A 22,064-nucleotide genomic window follows, 5' to 3' on the forward strand; every position below is an offset into this window, starting at 1 on the left:
ACAAAGCCCCCGATAGCTCTACTATTATAATACTAGACACGCAGAAGTTTCATTAGATAAATGTAGCAACATAGATTGATCAGAGTCAGATCAGGCAGCCACATTTCCACTATGTGTGTTTGGGCAGTGTATGAATTTCTGCACGGACAGGTGACGCGTGCTGTCCGCCACCTGCCCACAGTCCTTGTTGTGCCGGCAGTGTAGCCTCTGCATTGTATAAAGGCTGTGACCTGTTTGTGAAGGACAGAAGGTTCTAACCTTTATAATCCGGGAGTTTATCTGGAGGGATATTTCTGTGGGGGTATTAAGGAGATCTGCGTTAGCAGTGTTGTGTAAAGGAGCTGTCCCGCATCCTGCATGAACACTGACTTTTGATGATGGCAAAACGACAAGTGGTAAGTACCTGCGTGTTTTATAGATTCCACATCACCACGGACGTGGCAGCCGACACGCAGGACAGAAGGCGTCCTGATATTGCAATTTTTACTGTGTGACATAGAGGGAAATAATAGGTGCAGGTGTAATCTTATTGGAAGCACAGCGGTTGGTGATATGTTGTGTGATACGACTGGTATTGTACTTGTGTGATATTGCGCTGACCTGTGCTGTAGCGTCCTCATACCATTGCTGTAGTCACATTATGTAGCAGATTAGACTGGATGTATCATACAGATAGTAGGACATATGTGTTGTAGACCAGTTCATACAACCAACTGCTGATCTTTTACTGCCCTTTTAATCCCTCCGTAGAAATGTTGGGGCAGATTTACTAATAGTGTCGCACTTTACACTGACTAAGAATACGAATCAAAGTCTGAATATTAGACAAATTTTGGCATTCTGCTGCATGGACCTTTATAAATTAGGAGTAATTCTATCTGTGCGCCAAAAAAAAGTATAGTCTTAAATTTACACCACCTATAATTTGGGGCTACCTTTTTCCCCATAAAGCCACGCGCTGTCCCGCGGCACAAAATACACTAGGAAACTGGTGGATTTTTAATAGTAAATTTGCCACATTGTGCGTACATCATATGTGGAGCGTGACGGAGCCATCTCAATATGTTTCATTTAAAGTCACACTTATGAATACATTTGACATGCTTACCCATAATATTTTATTTGATTATTTTTTTCCCCCCCCACAATTTTAGGCACGACCGCGTGCCCTCCCACCGATGCCAAGGTAAATGGAATGATCATTTATACTCACTACATTTATTGCTCCTGATTTTGTTTGACTTTATTTTTATTTATTTTTTTATCTGCTTGCTTGGAAATCCTTCCTTCTGGTGTAAAGCACATATCAGGGTATGTAACAATTTTTTTTCCTTTAATGAACTCTGTGTGTGTGTGTGTGTGTGTGTGTGTGTATATATATATATATATATATATATATATATATATATATATCTATATCTATATCTCTATCTCTATCTCTATATCTCTATCTCTATATCTATATCTATCCTTCACCAGTAATCCGGTTTCCTGGAAGTCTCCACGACAGCACACACTGAGATTGACTTCCTCTGATAGGACAGGAAAACACACAGAGAGGTTAAAAACCCCACCCCTTCCCCTCTTAACCGGTGTATTTTAACGGAGACCAGGATAAAGGGTAGAACCCAAAGAAATTTATTGAAAACAAAAGAAGGGCAGGAATATATCTGCTGTCATGGAGACTTCCCAGAAATCGGATTACTGGTGAGTGTAATACTCATTTCCCCAGTCGTCTCCATGACAGCACACACTGAGAACTAACAAACTGAAACAACTCAGGGGGGACTACAGCAAAGGCCATATCCTCGTTGGCAAATACATCAAGCCTATAATGTTTGGTAAAAGTATGGGCCCTCTTCCAAGTGACTGCCCTGTAAATGTGCTCTAGGGAGGCAGAGGTCCTTTCTGGTAAACCTCTCCCCCCCCCCCCCCTCCTTCCAAGAGGCGAACTTTTTCCACACCTTAAGATATGCTCTGGAGGTATTGGATTTTCTGCTGAGCATTAGGGTACCTACCACCCTCTGAGATAAACCCAGACCTAGGAGGATGGACTGTTCAGTAACCAGGCTGATAGTTTGAGAAGCCTGGGGTTCGGATGGCTGATTGGGATTGGATTAGATCCCCCCGGCTGAGGGATCTCAGAAGCCCGAACCAGCCCCTTCTGGGCCAAAAGGGGACCACCAGGATTAGGGTACACTTTTCTCTGTCAGGAATTTCTGCAGGACCTTCGGGATCATCGGGATTGGTGGAAAGGCATATACGAGACCAGACATCCAATCCTGAGTGAAGGCGTCTATCGCCACGAAGGGATCCCTTGGATTGAGGGAGAAGTAATGAGGAACCTTGTGGTTTTACTTTGAGACAAACAGATCCAGACTCGGACTGCCCCACTGGACCTGGAACTTCTAAAAGTCTGTCTGAGAAAGAGACCATTTGCCTGTATCTAGTCTCTGCCGACTGAGAAAATCTGCCCTTAGATGGAGGGAGCCCTTTAAGTGTACCGCTGTAAGGAACTTTAGATTCTTTTCTGCCCACGAGAATCTCTGTCTTGAGAGACTCTTTAGATGACCGTGCCTCATACCCCCTTGATGACGGATGAAGGCCACTGCTGTGGACGAGTGGACCAATACATGCCGGTTTCTTGATTGGGTCTGTGTTGCTTTTAGACCTTCCCATATTGCCCAAAGCTCCCTGTAATTTGATGACATCCCCCTCTGAGATTCGGACCAAGTCCCCCAAGAAGAAATTCCTGGCTGCAAGGGCGCCCCAGCCCCAGGAACTGGCATCCGTTGTCAATGAGAAAACGTCCTCCTGATTCCAGCAGACCCCAGTCTGTAGATTATTGTCTCTGAGCCACCACTGTAAAAAGATTTTTTACGTCCCTGGGTAGATATATCTTCTGGTCCAGAGTTAGCTTAGACCTGTTCCATTTCCTGAGGATCAGATCTTGCAGGGGTCTCATGTGGTGTTGAGCCCAGGCAACCGCAGGTATACACAACGAAAGACAACCCAGCTTTTTTATGCCTTCTCTTACAGAGCAAGCTGGACCTTTCAGGAATTTCCTGATTTTGACCTTCAGATCCTGGACCTTTATGGAGGGTAGGAAAGATTTCTGGAGGATGGAATCTAGAAGGATGCCCAGAAAAACTGATAGGCTGGACTTCTCCCAATTGACTATCCAGCCAAGATCCGGAAGATGAGCAAGGACCACTTGGATATGTGATTGAAGCAGATCTGTACTTTCGGCTACGACTAACAGATCGTACAGATATGGAACTATTAGTATTCCCTTCCGGCATAAGGAGGCCACTTCTTCTGCCATGACTTTGGAGAAGATGCGAGGGGCAGAAGATATTCCAAAAGGAAGGCAGTTGAACTGATGATGATGAACCCTTCCTCCCAGCTGTACCACAAATCTTAGTACTTCCTGGATTGAGGATGGATCGGGATGTGGAAGTATGCATCCTTGAGGTCTATCGTGGCCATCATAGCACCTTTCTTGATAAGTTTCACTGCAGACTTCACTGTTTCCATTTTTAATCTGCGGTAGATTATATGTTTGTTCAGTGGCTTCAAATTTATAATAGTCCTGAACTTGCCGCTTAGTTTTAAACTAAAAATAAAGGGGAATAGTGACCCCTTTCCATTTCCCAGCTGGGAACACATTCTATTGCCCCTAGGCATAATAACTCTCTTATGCTGTCGGACAGAAAAGACCTTTGAAATAAGGGGAGCCGAGTTAAGGTGAATTTTTGTGGGGGAAGAGATTCTAGTTCTAGCGCATGACCTTCTCTTATAATGTTAATAATAAGAGTCTGCGATAACACGCTCCCAAGTATCTATGAAGGAGCTGAGTCTTCCCCCAACCCTGATGGCGTCATTGCTTGGAGGAGGAAGGCCGAGGATCCCCTTTATTGGGATTGAAGAGAAAATTTCTTCCTTTCCCCCCTTTTGTATAGCTCCACCTCCCTGATTTCCCTCTATCTGTTTTGGTATCCTGAGGTTGTGGTTTGTTACAAAAAAACTGCCTCCTATTTTTAGTTCTGTCTTCTGGAAACCCTTTTTTGCGGTCAGTGGCGTTTTCTAGGATTTTATCCAAGTCGGGACCAAATACATACTGGCCATGGAACGGAAGAGATATCAACTTGTTCTTGGACATCATATTCCCCGACCAGGCCTTCAGCCAAAGGACCCTTCTAATTGAGTTAGACAGGACCACCGTACGGGCGGATAGTCCTACGGACTCCGCTGAGTTGTCTGCTAGGAAGCTAGTGGCCATCTTCAGTAGGGGAAAGCTGTCCAAGATCTGTTCCCTCTGAGTTTTATTAACTAAGTGTAACTCTAACTGCTCCAGCCATACTTTTAGGGTACGGGCCACACATGTCGCGGCTACCCCCGGTTTTAAAAGGGCTGCCGTAGCTTCTCACAGTCTTCTTAAGAAGGCTCTTCACCTTCCTGTCCATAGGGTCCTTTAGCTGCCCGGCATCCTCAAAAGGAAGGACCGTGCGTTTTGCCACCTTGCCCACCGGAGTATCGACTTTAGGTATGGACTCCCAGTCTGTGCAATCTGCTTCATTAAAGGGATACTGCCTCTTAATGCCCCAGGGAATAAAGGAACCCTTTTCCGGCTTATCCCATTCAGCTTTAATCAGCTTCTGGACGTTATCCGGCATTGGAAAGACAGACCTCTGTCTTTCCCCCAGACCCCCGAATATCTCCTCCTGAACTGTTCTGGGCTTCCTAGGAATTTCCATCCTGATCGTGGCCCTTATAGCTCTGATTAACTCTTCAATGTCAGCAGGGTTAAACAGAAATCTTCTGTATTCGTTATCTTCATCAGACTCCTGGGTCATATCCAAGATCTCAGGATCCGAAAGATCAGGATTTACTGAATCGGAGTCACTTCCCACACTAATAAGATCTCTAGAAGTTCCCACTCTAGGAGAAGGGGGCCTGGGGGCAGTGGAATCTCCCCTTTTTTGTGAGGCCAGGACTGATTGAACCTCCTCTCTAAGCATAGACTTGATGTCCTCCAACAGGCTAGAGGACTCAGATTTCACAACTGATGCAGTACACTCCTTGCACAGTGGTTTAGACCCGGAAGAGGGCAGACGCTTTAAACTTAAAAGGGTTCTCCAGGCTTCTAATATTGATGACCTATCCTTGCCGGGTGTCGGACCCCCGCCAATCTGATATTAATGAACTATCCTGAGGATAGGTCATTAATATTAAAAGCCCGGAGAACCCCTTTAACTTCAACAGAGGAAGTAGACTCCTTTTTCTCCCTGAAAATATATAAGCGACAGAAAGGTCAACCACTACAGGGTAACAACATTACATGAAGTGTGCCTGACTTGGGCTACTCACTGAACCCTGGTTAGTGGGGGGGTCCGATCCTGAGCTTGGTGTGGTAGGGGCACTAATGTTCAGCAGGTCCCGTCCACCAATATTGCCAGAGGCACAAACAGGGGTGCAAACGCTGGGTGCCATCTTCAACTGGCATTCTACCCCTTTAATTTCACTGGGCATGCGCCGGCGTGACTTCATAACACAAAGCCACTCCCCCTTTGCGTCTAATGTCATCCCCCGGTGGCTGGAGGGAATCGCGCCCTAGCGTCGCTCCAGCTGCCATACCACTCCGCATATAGCTCTCCTGGACCGCCGCAGAGGAGAACTTCGCCGGGGCCACCAACACCAGCAGGGGCCCGGGCAAAGACCTTAGCAGGAGGAGGGAGAGCCGAACCGCCGGAACCAACCTCCAGTCTGTATGGAAGATGCACAAGATGCGCAAAGAAAACGATACTGCCAGGAAACCCAAAGAGCTCCCAGCACCTCTCCGGTCTTCCTTCCCTGGCAGGACAGGAAAAAACACTGGCGACCTATCAGAGGAAGTCAATCTCAGTGTGTGCTGTCGTGAAGATGACTGGGGAAATGTACTCCCTTTATTCACCCCTGTGGTTGTATTCTATTTTTATATATTCGATATACAGTATATATGTTATATGTACAATGTATATATTTTATTACATTATATTGGACAGTTTTTTTTAAACTGATAGGGTTTTCTTTAAAAATTAAAAAAATTTTTCTATAGAGAATGAAATTCCCATCAACCGCCCAAAAAAGAAAAAGTCCAAGCCATCTAACAGTGCATTAGGTAAGAGCAGTGTTTAATCCCTACTAGCTTTATAGCTATTATTTTTACATGTAATATAGAGACATTTATTCCTGAAGGTTTTTAATTTCTTAATGAAAAAAAGGCATTTAGTCAAAACATCTATAAGGAAGAATTCATCCTGGATGTACCGACATCTGAGCTGTTCATTGGCAGGCAAATACGTCATGAAAATCTGATCCCATTCTATCAAAATCCCCGCTATTCCTTATAATAAGGATTTTCCATTTCAATCACCATTTAGATTCTATCATAATGAGGCATTGCAATAATCCTCCAAATAGAAGCCCTTTCCTTCTGCTTCACAGGATCTTGATTTAGGAATGCACTAGGGAGGGTCATGTTTTGATCCTTTTAGTTGTATTAATACGATGTGTTTTACATTTCTGTGATTTCTTAGGCTATATGCCCCATAGCTATTATACATTTTTCCTGATAGTAACGGATCAGGTCCTGGTGATTTAGTTGATTCACGTGATCTTGACAAGAACGTGCTTCTGTCCTGTGCAGTCAATGTATAGATTGGGGATACACAACTTTTGAAAGGGGAATACAGAAAGTATATACCATAAAAGTCTTAAAGGCGCTGGTTCTACTATCAGGAGTCCTACCTATTGGGAGAATATGGATCCCCTTCTGCCCCTGTTCACACTCCAAGAAGGAAGAGATGATGGATGTACGTGGCTTTGTCCGTTGTAGTTTGTGTGTTTCACTACTCCTATAAAACTACAATGAAGATATCCACATGCATGACCACCTCTCTGGAGTGCCACGCACCAGTCTGGAACCCACCTCCCCATTCTGCTGACAGCCACACTTTGCACCATTAGCACTTATTTGTTTCTGCCTCTCCTCCCTCATGTTAGCCACCAGACAGACAAGCATGTCTGCCACTATAGTACGTGGTTGGGGGGGCGCAGACATTGGCATTCCATGTGAGCCCCCCAGGTGCTGATTGTGCACCTCTGGAAGGACGTAACATTTCTGAATCAGCGTGCATATTTGTTTCCCAAGGAAGTGAGTGATAAGGGGCTGTCCGACATTTCTGACATAGATAGATAGAAAGGATCAGGTATGCTGTAATTGAGCATGCCCAGTCCTTCTTTCTCCCAGTGCCTGCTGAGTTGGGAAGGTTGTGCTGCCCTTATACAGATTAGATCATCTGCAACAATTGTTGAAGCTGGCAGGTTTGGTAAATTTTTATCTATACAGTATGTCCCACTTAAAGGGGCTGTCTCACTTAGAACATTGGTGGCATATCGCTAGGATATGCCACCAATGTCATATAGGGTGGGAGCCGCACCTCACTCAAGAATTGGAGTGCCCAAAGTTCGGGAGAGTGCACCGTGCATGCGCTGCTGTCTTTTATTTAAATGGTCGCTTGGCTGTTTTCGGAAGTCCCGTAGAAATGAATAGAGTGCAGCCACCACTCCATTCACTTCTGTGGGACTGCTGGAAATAACCAAGCCAGCGCTCTGCTGTTTTCAGCACTCCCATAGAAATTAATGGGGGCTGGCTTGATTCATTTTTCCATCCCATTATATGGTGGTCGTGCTTGCACACTATAGATAAAAGCACCAGTCTATGTGTGCTCCCACGGTCCCGGTCATCAGAGAGGCCAGAACTTTTTCCTCTAGTGTGCAAGCATGACCACCACTGCTGGATTGCATGGTGGTTGTAACCATGGAAACAAATAATGTTTAATGTTATGAAAAAATGAATCCAGCCAGCCAGGAGGCAATATGGAGAATCACAATACATTATAAGTGACTTGTATTAACTTTGTCTACATGATAAAGGCCACTTTCTAAAGTTAGACAACCCCTTTAATGCTACATTAATGCATATAGGCATGAAACTATTACTGACAGCTTAGGGATGGTGTTACTTGTGATTGTAGAGGCACCCGGCTATTTTATTATTTGCTTTGCATTTCCACCTTTTTACAGCTTTTAGCTATGAGATATATATGTTGATGATCTGTCTTTTTTTCTTTGCAGAGGATGTTGTGCAAGACACAGGTTTAAAAACCTCAGAGAGTAAAGAAACTCTTACACCTGAAAGGCGAAAAAGGAAAAAAAAGAAGCTTACAGGTAAACTGGATGATAACGTATTGAGACAAACCTGTCCAAATAAGTCTACATTCACACTCGCGTTTAGTGCGGATCCGTCTTGTATCTGCACAGACGGATCCGCAGCAATAATGCAAACGCTTGTATCTGTTCATAACGGATCTGTCTTGACTTACATTGAAAGTCAATGGGGGACGGATCCGTTTTAAATTGCACCATATTGTGTCAGTGAAAAACTGATCTGTCCCCATTGACTTACAATATAAGTCAAGACTAATCCGTTTGGCTCCGCATAGTCAGACGGTCACCAAAACGCTGCAAGCTTTGTTTTAGTGACCGTCTAAAAAACTTAACGGAGACCAAATGCAGCCAAATTGATGCATCCTGAACGGATCCTTATCCATTCAGAACTGATCCGTTTTGGGCCGCTTGTGAGAGCCCTGAAACGGATCTCACAAGCGGTCCCAGAAACGCCAGTGTGAAAGTAGCCTAAGTGTGGCTTCATCTACCAGCACCATTTTACACGTTACATCTAGAAACAGTGTCTGTGAAATAGCTGAGGTTCTGCTATGGGACACATGCATTTATTTATTTTCTAGCTCATGGAAAGGTTTACATTTATGTATTACATTTTTTTTAAAACTAGTAATGGTTCTCATTTTATTTTCCTCCTTAAAGGGGTTATCCAGCTATTTGTTTATGATGACCCTATCCTTTGGATGGGTCATCAGCAGTTGATCAGTGAGGGTCCAAAACCTGGGACCCCACTGTTTAGCTGTTTGAGAAGGCCATCACTAAGAAAAAACCCTTTAAAGGGAACCTGTTACCATGAAAATGCATGGCAGAGTGTTATAGAGCAGGAGGAGATCAGCAGACTGATATAACATATATATATATATATATATATATATATATATATATATATATATATATTGTGAGGGATTAGCTCTATCTCCAGGGTCTCAGTCACAATATTCTCGCTGACAACCGTGTTGAATGTCCAAACAGTGCATTTATTTTTATACCAGCACCAGCAAACACGATACTAAATTAAAACCTTCCCGTCTGGGCTCTACCTAAACATATAACATGATCCCTGACTAACCTATACAGAGCGCTGTTCACACATGGAACATAAATACGGCTTTCTTCAGCCATACAGACCGACAGCTTCCGGCTAGCGCCTAGCCCCGTGGCCCCTCAGCCTTGTCCTGCTGAGACCACACTGACAGAGCCTCACCACGCCTCTGTCTGTACATTCCCCACTAACTGACACCCTGGGAGGATCTTTATCCCAGTCTGATTATCGCAGACCTCACCTGCGATCCTCTCTGGTCCAAGGGAACACCTGTTCTGGAAGGGTGTGGATGTGCAGATCCCACTTCCAATCCTATCTGCCAATCCAACTAAAATCCGGCCCAAACTACACCAACAAGAACCTTGTCTCAGCAACCTACATACTGCTGAGACTATTACCTCCCTTATTTTATCTATCCCACCCAGCTGAGGTATCTGAGTGGGATATACACCTTCCCGCACTGTCCACCGTATCACACTTATCACAATAAATCTATATCTATAGTTTTATGGGAAAAGAGTCAGTAAAACTTGTCATTTGTTCATTTATATTCCTGCTCATTCTGGGCTATCAGGAGGCGGTCCTATCAGTGATTGACAGCTATCTCTGTATGCACAGTCATGGAGGGAAGGCTGTCACTGATAGGACTGACTCCTGGACTTCACAGCCCAGAATGAGCAGGAATTTAATTGTATGAAATACAAGTTTTACTGAATGTTTCCCATAGAACTATATATCAGTCTGCCTGCAGATTGCACTGCATTATCATGGTGATAGGTTCCCTTTAACTATGTAACAGTCAGGTCTAGTCCACATAGAGGCTTTTCTGGGCGTAATTTGTTGCATATTTCATGCCAAAAACCATGGGGTGGCTGCACGGAAACCGCCTCTGTGTCAGATATCTATCATGATTTATTATTTACGCACTTTATCATCCAATTGTAATTTTGTTCAGCTTGTTTTTGATTTCATAAAATATTGCTTTTTCTTACAACTTTTTATTTTAGAAGTTGAGACCGCCTTCACCAAGCAGAACCACAATGCTTCCTCAGTAATCCAGAATGGTAATGACGTAGACTCCCAGCCTTCTGATGAAGGGATTGTCCGTAAACCTCGCAGAAGGACCAAGTAAGTTCCACCGTAGTGTAATAGACCATGTAGCTAGATGAGAGTACTCTTTTCTCATCTGTCTCATTGGGGGACACAGGCTTTGACCATGGGTATAGATGTTACCGCTAGGAGGCGGACACCAAACTCCTTCCTACCAAGCTAAATCAGTTTTAGCTTCGTGTCTGTAGGAGGCAGACCTCCCTTCATTGCAGGTCTGCTGATTTTGTATTTATTTTTTTATTTTACTTCTTTCCTTCTTTAGCGGGAAGCTTCAGGCAGTCAAACTGCCTGCACTCCCACCCTGGAGACGGGTGACCAAGGGCTCACCCAAACCCGCTGCTCCTTCCCGTGCTCCGGAAGAAAAGGAAGACCAGAGGTTTCTGTTAAGAACTCTGTCTCCCGCCAGCATTCGCATCACCACGGCACCCCGCTATTCCCCTCTGTTTCCAGTGTAGCGTCCCTCACCAAAGGGCCGCACACCGAAGGTGCTGTGACGGCTGGAGCCAGTGGGGCAGAATATGTCAGACAGGTGAGTATAAAGTTTGGAGACTGCCCATAGTGCCCTCCCCTCCAGTACCCTCTCCTCCCTGTATCATGGGCAGTAATAAGAGCCATTTAAATGTTAAATGGCACCTGGTGCAAGGCTCAGGGGGCTACTCCTGTTGTGTGGCCGCACGCCGCGGCGCGTCCACCTGCGGCTTCCTTGGTTTGGCGGCGTCTTCCTGAACGCCGGGGAGAGGAGGGGATGGAGTTACCCTCCTTTTGTGTTGAGGATATCGCCGCTTCCACAGGGCCGCCAGGGCCATTAGTAATTGAGGCCCCAGCTTCGTTTGGGGCCTACTGCTGAGGGCGTCCGTTTCCACGGTGGCATCCTCCTGAACACACCTGGGAAAGGAGGGGGGCAGAGTTTCCTCCTGAGCGCCACTTCCTGGTCGGCACGTTGTTTCTGGGGCAGCCGGGGCCATTGTTAATTGAGGCCCCGGCTTCTGTGCGGCCTGTTCCTGCAGGCCTTCCCCTGCATGGTCAGAGATTATTGGCGGGTGCTGAAAGCCGTAATCTTTTTGGGGGTGGGGCTTGTGTTCGCCCTGCCCCCACACCAGCAGCAGAGCAGAGGGAGAGTAGGCTCTGCCCACTTCTGGGATTTAAAGCACCTGGCGGGACGCTGATGGACTGGCTTGCTGGTTGGAGGGATACAGGCTGGGTAAGTGCTGTTTGTCCCTTCTTACAGGGCATAACCTTCCCCTCTTCCTCGGCGCTAGGATTGTCACTATGTCTGAGCCCAGATCCCAGGTCCTGAAGCAGGTGGTCTCTTTGGTGCGTCATTTTGCTTGTGCGTCATGTCGTATAACAAAATAGCAAAAGACAGGTGCACTCTGCGGTATTACTAAATCCTCAAACTGGTTTTAAAATTGAGAGATTAGTCAACATGTCCTACGGTGTAGGACATGTCTAAGCCCGGGCACCGCGACAAGGTTTCTCAAGTAGCCCGGGACCTAACACTCTCCTACCTGTGCCAGTGGGCAAATACCAGGAGCCAGTGGGCAAATTACAGGAGCATAAGGCCGACTCACAAACAACTCACCAGTTACCTCCAGCATGTATCCATGCTTGCAATGGGAGGAGGGAGGAGTCTGCAAGTCCCACTCAAGACTGTCTGGTATGGCCCAGGCCTCACAGGTGCACCTAAATGTAGCCTGTAGATGGAAAACAGGCACATTTAAATTGGAGTTTATATACCTCCAGGAATCTCTATATATACACAAACTGAATGGAATGACGTGGTATAGCAGGAGGTGCTCAAACCCACATGCAGTCGTGCATATATATAGGGGAGCAAATCCTGCACTTGTGGCCCGTTGCTAATGGCAATCCCCAGCAAACATGCATACGGTGGAGGATGCCCGCAGCGAACCACAAGTACCACAATAGACATCCTACACAAGGTAACAATTGTGTGGATGTGATAATCAATATAATATAACAAAATAGCAAAAGACAGGTGCACTCTGCGGTATTACTAAATCCTCAAACTGGTTTTAAAATTGAGAGATTAGTCAACATGTCCTACGGTGTAGGACATGTCTAAGCCCGGGCACCGCGACAAGGTTTCTCAAGTAGCCCGGGACCTAACACTCTCCTACCTGTGCCAGTGGGCAAATACCAGGAGCCAGTGGGCAAATTACAGGAGCATAAGGCCGACTCACAAACAACTCACCAGTTACCTCCAGCATGTATCCATGCTTGCAATGGGAGGAGGGAGGAGTCTGCAAGTCCCACTCAAGACTGTCTGGTATGGCCCAGGCCTCACAGGTGCACCTAAAAGTGCGTCATGTCGCGCAAAATATCCATCCCCTCAGTCAGACTCCCTCTGCTTTGCGTGTGCTGCGCCGCCATCAAGTGGCTCGGCTCTGGACCCGTTGCTTCCCGCTGCCCAACCTACGGAATAACCAGAATGGGTGTGTTCCCTGTCTAGGGTGGTACAGGATGTCTCCAATACCAACAAAGCTATTGGGGCATTTATCGGCAAGGCAGTCCTCTGACCGGTCCGACCCTGGGGATCATGGGACACGTGCCCATCGTGGCTGTCCCACAAAACGGGCTAGAACATCCTGCCCCAAAAGGGTGTCTTTGTCTCCCGTTTCCTCGCCCTCTCCTCCTCCTACTAGAGAGTCTCACTTCGACGTGTCCTCCGTCGAAGTGGCATGTTCTGAGGAGAGAGGGTCAGATGAGGATGTTCTCACCGGAGGGTCAGTTGTCCAAACTGTCCTCCATGGCGGACAATCTTATTACGTCGGTTATGGAGATGTTGCAGGTTGAGGATCCTGCACAGTCATCTGCCAGCTTGGGTTTTTCGCACAAGTGTTTCCCCAACCACCAGGAGTTTGATTCCTCTCTCTCCAAGGAGTGGAATTTCCTTTTTATGTTGCCAAATCGCTTGAACGTCCTTTTATCCTATTCCGGAGGATTTGACTAAGAAATGGTCGGCTCCACCTATAGTGAACCCGCCAGTTTCCCGCTTGGCTAAACATACTACCTAATGGCGGATGGGGCTTCTTTTTCTGATATCAAAGATAAGAAGCTGGAAGCGTTTGCAAAATCTGCCTTTGAAGCAATGGGCACAGTGCTGCAGCCGGTGTTTGCCTCTACATGGGTGAGCAAGGCTATGGCAGAGTGGGTAAGTAATTTATGTCAGGGTCTCGACTCGGGAGTCCCCTGGAGGGAACTTGCAGATGTGGCCCTGCAGCTCTCGCATGCCAATGCATATATTTGTGAAGCATCTTTGGACGCGGCCAGGTTTATGGCTTGCTCGTCAGCCCTGTTGGTGGCTATTTGCCGTACCCTATGGCTCTCCTGCTGGGCGGCAGGTAATGCTTCAAAGAGGACCCTAACGGCCCTCCCCTTTTCCCGGCAGCGGACTTTTTGGTAAGCGCCTGGATGAGATCATTTCGGACGCTACAGGTGGTAAGATCACCCATTTACCACAGAACAGGCGGCCTAATAGGTAAAAAAAAGCGGAAGCCTTTTTTTTCGCCCCTTTCTGAGTTTTTACAGCCCCAAGAGGGCGTCCGACAAGTCTGCCACGGATCAGAAGCGCAAACCTTCCTGGCGTTCCCGTCAACAGGACTCCAAGTCCTTTAACCCTAAGAAATCTGCTGCATGACGGGCGGCTCCCGGCTTCATATGTTTCGACATGTTTGACTAGCTCATGTCTCAGATGCGTGGGTGATGGAGGTCATTGCAGAGGGCTACAAGCTGGATTTCAAGTCCTCCCCTCCGTCCTGTTTTTTTTCGGTCATCTCCTCCAGCCTCAGATTCTTTTTTTCTGGCAATTTGCACGCTGCTGCAGCAAGGTGTGATTGTTCCGGTTCCTGCGCAAGACCGTTTTCAGGGGTTTTACTCCAATCTCTTTGTGGTTCCTAAAAAAGAGGGGATGGTCCGTCCCGTTCTGGACCTCAAGGCGCTCAACCGTTTCCCTCGCGTCCACAGATTCCGGATGGAGTCATTGAGGTTGGTCATTGCGTCCATGAATCTGGGGGACTACCTGTCCTCGATAGACATCAAGGACGCTTATCTTCATGTGCTCATTTGCGTCAGTCATCAGAGGTTTCTCCGGTTTGCAATTGGTCCATTTCACTACCAGTTTGTAGCCCTCCCATTCGGCCTGGCCACGGCTCTCAGGGTCTTTACGAAGGTTCTGGCAGCAGTCATGGCCCTGCTCCATGCCAGGGGGATCGTCTCGATCCCCTACTTAGATGACATCCCATTTGTCTCTGCATGCAGGCTCTGAGAAGCAGTTCCCTAAGCTCAATTCCATACCAGAATGCTTCAGTGAGCCATTCTGGCCAGCTGGGATCGCTCCCCAGCCTCCTTGGATCGGCCAATGCGTCTCCTTGCCCCGTGCACCGGGCCCTCAGATTGTGGATGGTCTCTCCGATGTTGGAAGGTTGGAAGGTGTTAACAATGGATGCAAGCCTCAAGGGTTGGGGGAGTGTTGAAAAATTTCTCTGTTCAAGGGGTATGGTTCACTTGAGGAGTGCTCCCTTCCAATCAATGTTCTGGAGTTGAGGGCGATTCGGCTCTCTGCGACAATGGGCCGACCATCTCAGGGGTTGTCCGGTGCGGGTTCAATCCGACAACTCCACGGCGGTGGCATACATCAATCACCAGAGCGGCACCCAGTGCCTGACGGTCATGGCAGAGACTGCGCTGATTCTCAGCTGGGTGGAGAAGCATGTTCTGGCACTGTCGGCAGTTAACATACCCGGCGTTGACAACTGGATCGCAGACTTCCTCAGCTGTTAGCATCTCTATCCCGGCGAGTGGGCTCTTCACCCACAGGTCTTTCGGGCCATCTGCGAGAGGTGGGGTCGGCTGGATGTGGAGCTCATGGCCTCACTCTTCAACAACAAGGTTGAGGACTTCGTTGCGCGGTCCCCGGACCCCATGGCCCTGGCATGCGACGCTCTGGTGATTCCGTGGAGTCGGTTCACATTTCCTTACATGTTCCCACCTCTTACTCTCATTCCGCGTCTCCTCCAGAAGATCAGGTCCGAGGGACGGGCCGTCATTCTCATGGCCCCAGATTAGCCACGCAGGGTGTGGCACGAGTCCCTAGTCGCCTTCTCTCCGATGAACCTTGGTGTCTTTCTCTTCGGGAGGACCTGCTGTTGCAGGGGCCAATCTTCTACCCGAATTTAGGGTTGCTACATTTAACGGCATGGCTGTTGAAGCCGCCGTACTGAAAGCTCGTGGGTTTTTGGATGCGGTGGTCCAGACCATGATTCGGGCCAGAAAGCCGTCGTCTTCTAGAATCTACCACCGGACCTGGAAATCCTACTTTAGTTGGTGCGAGCAGCGACCGCTGTCTCCCATTCGCTTTTCTTTGCTGCGACTTTGGCTTTCTTGCATTCAGTCATGGACTTGGGGCTGGCTCTCAGCTTCCTCAAGGGGGAAAGTGTCGGCTCTCTCCATTCTTTTTCAGTGAAATTTGGCTTCGCTTTCGGCGGTTCCAAATTTTTCTGCAGGGGGTGGCGCATGCTGCGCCCCATTTCTGTCCTCCTTGGATCCTTAGGATCTTAATCTAGTGCTCAACGATGTCCAATCTTCTCCGTTTGAGCCTTTGCAGATGTCGCTGCGCTTCCTGTCTTATAAGGTGCCTTTTTTGGTTGCAATTACTTCTATCCGTAGAGTGTCGGAACTCGCAGCTCTGTCATGTCGGTCGCCCTTCCTGATCCTCCATTAGGATAAGGTGGTCCTTCACCCTGTACAGTCCTTCCTGCCGAAGGTGGTGTCGGCATTTCATCTAAATGAGATCATTCCCCCTTCATTTTGTCCGGACCCGTCTCATCCTCAGGAGCAGTTGCTCCATACCCTGGATTTGGTACGAGCTGTTTGGGTTTATCTCTCCCAGACGGCATCTTTTAGGCAGATGGATTCCCTGTTCATGATTCCAGAGGGGCCGAGACGAGGGCTGGCACCGTCAAAGACTTCCATTTCCTGATGGATTTGTTTTGCTATTGTGGAAGCGTACTGCGTTAAGGACTGGGCTCCATCCTTCCGGGTGACTGCTCATTCGGCTCGGGCAGTGGGGGCCTCTTGGGCGGTGCATCACGGGGCTTGGCCCTCCAGGAGTGCAAGGGGGACACTTGGTCGTCTTTGCATACTTTTTCCAAGTATTATAGAGTGCACACCTTTGCGTCTCTGGGGCGTAGAGTTTTGCAGACGGCAGTTCTCTAATTGACGGGAGGGTTGCTTGTTATGCCCACCCTTGAAGACTGCTCTGTAATGTCCCATGGTCAAAGCCTGTGTCCCCCAATGGGACGGATGAGAAAACTAGATTTTTGTACTTAACATAAAATCTGTTTCTCTTCCGTTCATTGGGGGACACAGCTCCCACCCATTCTTTTGTTTAAGGGCCTTTTTTTTTTTTTTTTTTGGGAGGGGTTTGGCTTTGTACATGAGGTGATTTTCTTGTGTCTGGCTTCTCCTACTGCTTTTCCACTTACTGATTTAGCTTGGTCCCTGTAGGAAGAGTATAGCTGAAGAGGGAGGAGCTTACACTGTGTGCTTAGTGTCCGTCTCCTAGCAGCAACAGCTATACTCATGGTCAATGCCTGTATCCCCCAATGAACGGAAGAGAAACAGATTTTACGGTAAGTACAAAAATCTAGTTTTTAAAGGGATCTTTCAGCACTCTGTAAAAGTTAATTTTAATATATACATGTATTCCTGAAAGAATAACAATTCTCAAGCACCTTTTCTTAGGATTCTGCGTTATGTGGTTCATCTGTTATTCCTATTGGAAATGTATGAATAAATTGATAACTAGGTGTTACCATTACTCTTGTCAAAGGGGTCTGTTCTACACACTGTGACACGGTCAGCACTGATTGGACAACTGGTAACACGTACAGTCATACATTTCTAGAAGTAATAACAGAGGAACCACACAGCATTATAACAAAAGATCCAGTATTTGCTACAACAGACATGTCAGGAGAGGTGACAGACCTCTTTAAAATCAGTCATTTTTGCACATGCACCATGACTTAGCAGAGGGATTTTAGTGGTTACCAGTTCACTTCCATGTAACTATCTATATTTTATCTACTAGAAAAACTAGGCCTGCGGAACATGGATTTCCTAATGACCTGGGTGTAGAAGAAGAAGACATCATACCTGAAGGGCAGATTAAACTCCCGGAACAGCATCCGGCTTTTATTGTACCCTCCCTGACAAGCCAGCCTGTGGGCAAGTTATTTGTTGAGAAGAATAGTAAGTTACATTTGTAAATGCATTTCCTTAAAGGGGGGTTCCAGCCTGTAGATATTGATAACGTATTCTCAGGATAGATCATCAATATCAGGTCAGTGTTTCACCACTGTCTTGGACTGAAGTAATTATTACACTAGTCCTCAAGCCCAGGAAGAACTCTTTGTGTCCAGAGTCATGTAGACCAATTTCTTTAATGGGGTTGCCCAGGCTTTTAATATTGATGACCTATCCTCAGGAATAGATTTTCTTTAGTTCTAGAGTGTTGGATGGGGAACGGCTCGGATAACTCTGCTCTAGCTTTGGATGTACAGTAATAAAATCTATTTATTTGGTTAAATGGACATTCCTTTGAACCGTTCTGAGAAACTTTGGTTTTGAGGACTACTTCCTTATATGGGTTCAGATTCTATATTTTAACCCTAGTGCTAGAATTAAAGAGGACCTATCACCGCTCCTGACATGCCCGTTTTAATAGCTTCATGCATTCCCCATGTAATAACAATTCTGGAGCATCTATTCTTATGTCTGTATGTTGTACCATTCCTTTATTATTTCTACTAGAAGTTATGAATGAATTGCTAGCAGTCTGCAGTAAGGGTACAGAGGGGTGATGTACATGCACAGACTGAAAATGACAGCATTGATTGGATAGAGGTAGTCTGTGCAGGTGCACGCCCCCAACTTCCCCTCTGTACCCTTATTGAAGGCTAATAGCAATTCATTCATAACTTCTAATAGAAATAATAAAGGAATGGCACAACATAGAGATATAAAAATAGGTGCTTCAGAATTGTTATTACATGGGGAATGCATGACGCTATTAAAACAGACATATCAGGAGTGGTGACAGGTCCTCTTTAAGATCATTGGGAGCTTATCCAAGTCATTCCCTGTCTCAAGAGGTATGTATGAGACAGGCTTCTCCTCTATCCCCCCCTTTTTATTTGCTATTCATTTGAAGCCTCTAGGCATAATCTTCAGAACAAGCAGTGAATTTAGAGGTCTAGGCCAGATATAATAACTCCAGTTAAAACATTTAGTTAATATTCTGTTTTTCACATATTCAAATCCGGGTTGTTGTCCAGTCGTCTATATAATGGGAACCAAATGGTACAATCTATTTGTACAAGTAATAATAAATATGAAAAAAAGCCGCCATACTGAAAGCTTGTGGGTTTTCAGATGCGATGGTTCAGAGCATGATTCGGGCCAGAAAGCGGTCACCTTCCAGAATCTACCACCGGACCCGTTAGCTTTTCTTTGCTGCGACTTTTGGCTTTCTTGCATTCGGGCATGGACTTGGGGTTGGCTCTCAGCTCCCTCAATGGGCAAGTGTTGTCTCTCTCTCCATTCTTTTTCAACGAAATTTGGCTTCGCTTACAGCGGTTTGGACTTTTCTGCAGGGGGTGGCGCATGCTGCTCCCCCTTTCCGTCCTCCGTTGGATCCTTGGGATCTTAATCTAGTGCTCAACGCTCTCCAATCTTCTCCATTTGAGCGTTTTCAGCAGGTGTCGCTGCGCTTCCTGTCTTTATAAGGTGCTTTTTTTTATTGCAATTACTTCTATCCGTATAGTGTTGGTCGCCCTTCCTGATCCTCCATCAGGATAAGGTGGTCCTCCTCCCTGTGCAGTCCTTCCTGCCAAAGGTGGTGTCGACATTCCATCTAAATGAGAGATTATTCTCCTTTAATTTTGTCTGGACCCGTCTCATCCTCGGGAGCAGATGCTACATAGCCTGGATTTGGTACGAGCCGTTCGAGTCTATCATCTGTCCCAGACGGCATTCTTCCGACGAACGGATTCCCTGTTTGTGATTCCAGAGGGACCGAGACGAGGGTTGGCAGCGTCAAAGACTTCCATTTCCCGATGGATTAGTTTGGCTATTGTGGAAGCATACCGCATTAAAGGGAGTCTGTCACCACATTTTAGCATGTTAGACCGTTAAAATAGGGTTATGTGATCCACCCAGAACATAAAAACGGTACCTTTGTTGTAGAAAACGGACTTTTCTTTTTGCCGAAAATGAGCTTATAAGATTATGTTCTGAGCCCTCAAGTGCCCAGGGCGGTCTCTCAATCCTCGGAGCCCCAGGCAGGCACCTCCTAAACGGCTCATAACCCCGCCCTCCGTGCGCCTCTGCCCGCCCGTTTACTCCCCTCCCCTGTCCTTTTCCACTGCGGCTGTGCGGTCCAAATCGTAGCGGGCGCATGCGCAATGCGATGCCCGCTCCTGGCAGGGCAGGGGGGAGTAAACGGGCGGGCAGAGGCGCACGGAGGAGGGTTATGAGCCGTTTAGGAGGTGCCTGCCTGGGGCTCCGAGGATTGAGAGACCGCCCTGGGCACTTGAGAGGGCTCAGAACATAATCTTATAAGTTCATTTTCGGCAAAAAGAAAAGTCCGTTTTCTACAACAAAGGTACCGTTTTTATGTTCTGGGTGGATCACATAACCCTATTTTAACGGTCTAACATGCTAAAATGTGGTGACAGACTCCCTTTAAGGACTAGGCCCCGCCCTTCCGGGGGACGGCTTATTTGGCTCGGGCAGTGGGGGCCTCTTGGGCGGTGCATCACGGGGCTTCAGCCTTTCAGGTGTGCAAAATGGTGACCTGGTCGTCTTTGCATACTTTTTTCAAGTTTTACAGAGTGCACACCTTTGCATCTTCTGAGGCTTCTTTGGGGCGTAGAGTTTTGCAGACAGTGGTTCTCTGATTGGCAGGGGGGTTGAAGTTGAGCCCAGCCTCAGGGACTGCTCTGTAACAAATGAAACATATAACATGTATTACTCCAACTGACTATTAAATAATACTGGTGTAGAAAATGCCATTCTTAGTAAATCTGCCCCTAACTGTATAGGAAGTTGCTTAAAGGGGTTGGCCACTTTCTGGTTACTGATGACCAGTGTGTTTGTAAGATGATTATATGGCACTTACTAATACAGTCTTTGTTGAAATTCAGCACCATTTTCTATATTTCATAAGGTATCCCCTTGTTTGCCAGGTCTTTTGTGCTGTCCACACAGAGGTATTGTCTGTAAAATAGCTGCTGATGGAGGGTCACATGACCAGACACCGTTTCCATGTGATGTCTCCACCTTCATTCAAACACACTGCACCTGCACTAAACTCCCAACAGAAAAAGTGCAGATGGCAGATGCAGTGTGTTTGAAAGGAGGAGACATTACATGGAGGTGATTTGCCTGGTCACGTGACCCTCCATCAGCGCCATCTTATGGACAAGACCTCTGTGTGGACGCACAAAAGACTTGGTAAACAAGGGGGCAAACCTTGTTGAAATTCTGCCCCATTTTCTATATTTCAAAAAGACTATATTAGTAAGTGCCATATAGTCATCATACAAACATATTGATAAACAGTAACCAGAAAGTGACCAACTCCTTTAAATTGCAGTTCTCAACTATACTCTAACTAGGGAAATACTTACTTTGGGAATGACAGTAGAACCATTTTACATGTATTAGTATTGGGGGTTCAGGGGCTATTCGGTTGTATGTGTGTATTTCTGTTCTAGCATTTAGAGTCTGTTTCTAGTCTCGGCCTATGTTAGCCAGGACTAGTGAATGATGGCTTAGCGCTACCTGTGTCTTTTATTTTCCACGTTTTAGGGAAATTTCAAGCTGCAGATCGTTCTGGTATCATCAAAACAACAGAAGAAGTGGATGATTTCCTGGATATTAAACCTACATGGCGCAGTATGGATGTGTCCCTGACCGTGCATCGCAGCTTTAGGTACACAGGCTTGTACAGAACCAGGAGATACTCCGGGGGCAGCGCGCTTTCATGTCTAATCATCTCCCTTTGTTCTAGGATGATCGGGCTGTTCTGCAGTGGATTCCTATCTGGGTACACCCTGTGGAACATTGTGGTGATTTATGTCCTTGCTGGCAGCCAGATAACTACTCTACCTAAGCTGCTTGAAATTTATAAAGACTTAGCTTATCCATCCCAGTGCTTCTTGTATTTCCTGTTGGTTCTCAGCGCAGTTTCTGCATTTGATCGGTACTTTATGGAATAGATGTTCCTAGTTACCTTTGCTTATATTTATTTCATGGTTTCTTATTTGGACCACACATAATTCAGCAGTTTTTCTTTTAACTAGGATTGACCTGGCCAGTGTGTCAAATGCATTCCGTGGTCTTGTTACACTGGACCCATCTGCCGTGGCGTCATTCTGTAAGTACCACTATCTGTAGTAATAGTTCATTCAATTAGAACTTCCCTAAGAAAATATCCTCTATACATTTTCCTTCTCTCCTCGTGGTATAATCCAGTTGCAGTTATCCCTCCTGAAGACAGCTTATTATAAGTACTGACCATATCCTAATACTCTTCACT

General features: G+C 46.5%; 1 protein-coding gene across 5 annotated transcripts in view; it reads left to right on the forward strand.

The window, feature by feature from the left end:
* Positions 1 to 22,064, forward strand: part of TMEM237 (transmembrane protein 237) — a 66,551-nt gene that overhangs the window by 29,837 nt on the left and 14,650 nt on the right. For 4 of the 5 annotated variants that reach the window (XM_044303883.1, XM_044303882.1, XM_044303885.1 and 1 more), the window contains exons 2-10: positions 1,155 to 1,186; positions 1,301 to 1,311; positions 6,098 to 6,160; positions 8,179 to 8,271; positions 10,336 to 10,456; positions 17,553 to 17,713; positions 21,335 to 21,458; positions 21,537 to 21,728; positions 21,829 to 21,902. In XM_044303883.1, the coding sequence (XP_044159818.1) occupies positions 1,155 to 1,186; positions 1,301 to 1,311; positions 6,098 to 6,160; positions 8,179 to 8,271; positions 10,336 to 10,456; positions 17,553 to 17,713; positions 21,335 to 21,458; positions 21,537 to 21,728; positions 21,829 to 21,902 (871 nt within the window). The remainder of the gene's footprint in view (positions 1 to 1,154; positions 1,187 to 1,300; positions 1,312 to 6,097; positions 6,161 to 8,178; positions 8,272 to 10,335; positions 10,457 to 17,552; positions 17,714 to 21,334; positions 21,459 to 21,536; positions 21,729 to 21,828; positions 21,903 to 22,064) is intronic. The other variant, XM_044303884.1, reaches the window with a different exon arrangement.

This window comes from Bufo gargarizans, chromosome 8 (assembly GCF_014858855.1).
Source record: "Bufo gargarizans isolate SCDJY-AF-19 chromosome 8, ASM1485885v1, whole genome shotgun sequence".
Classification (NCBI taxonomy): domain Eukaryota; kingdom Metazoa; phylum Chordata; class Amphibia; order Anura; family Bufonidae; genus Bufo; species Bufo gargarizans.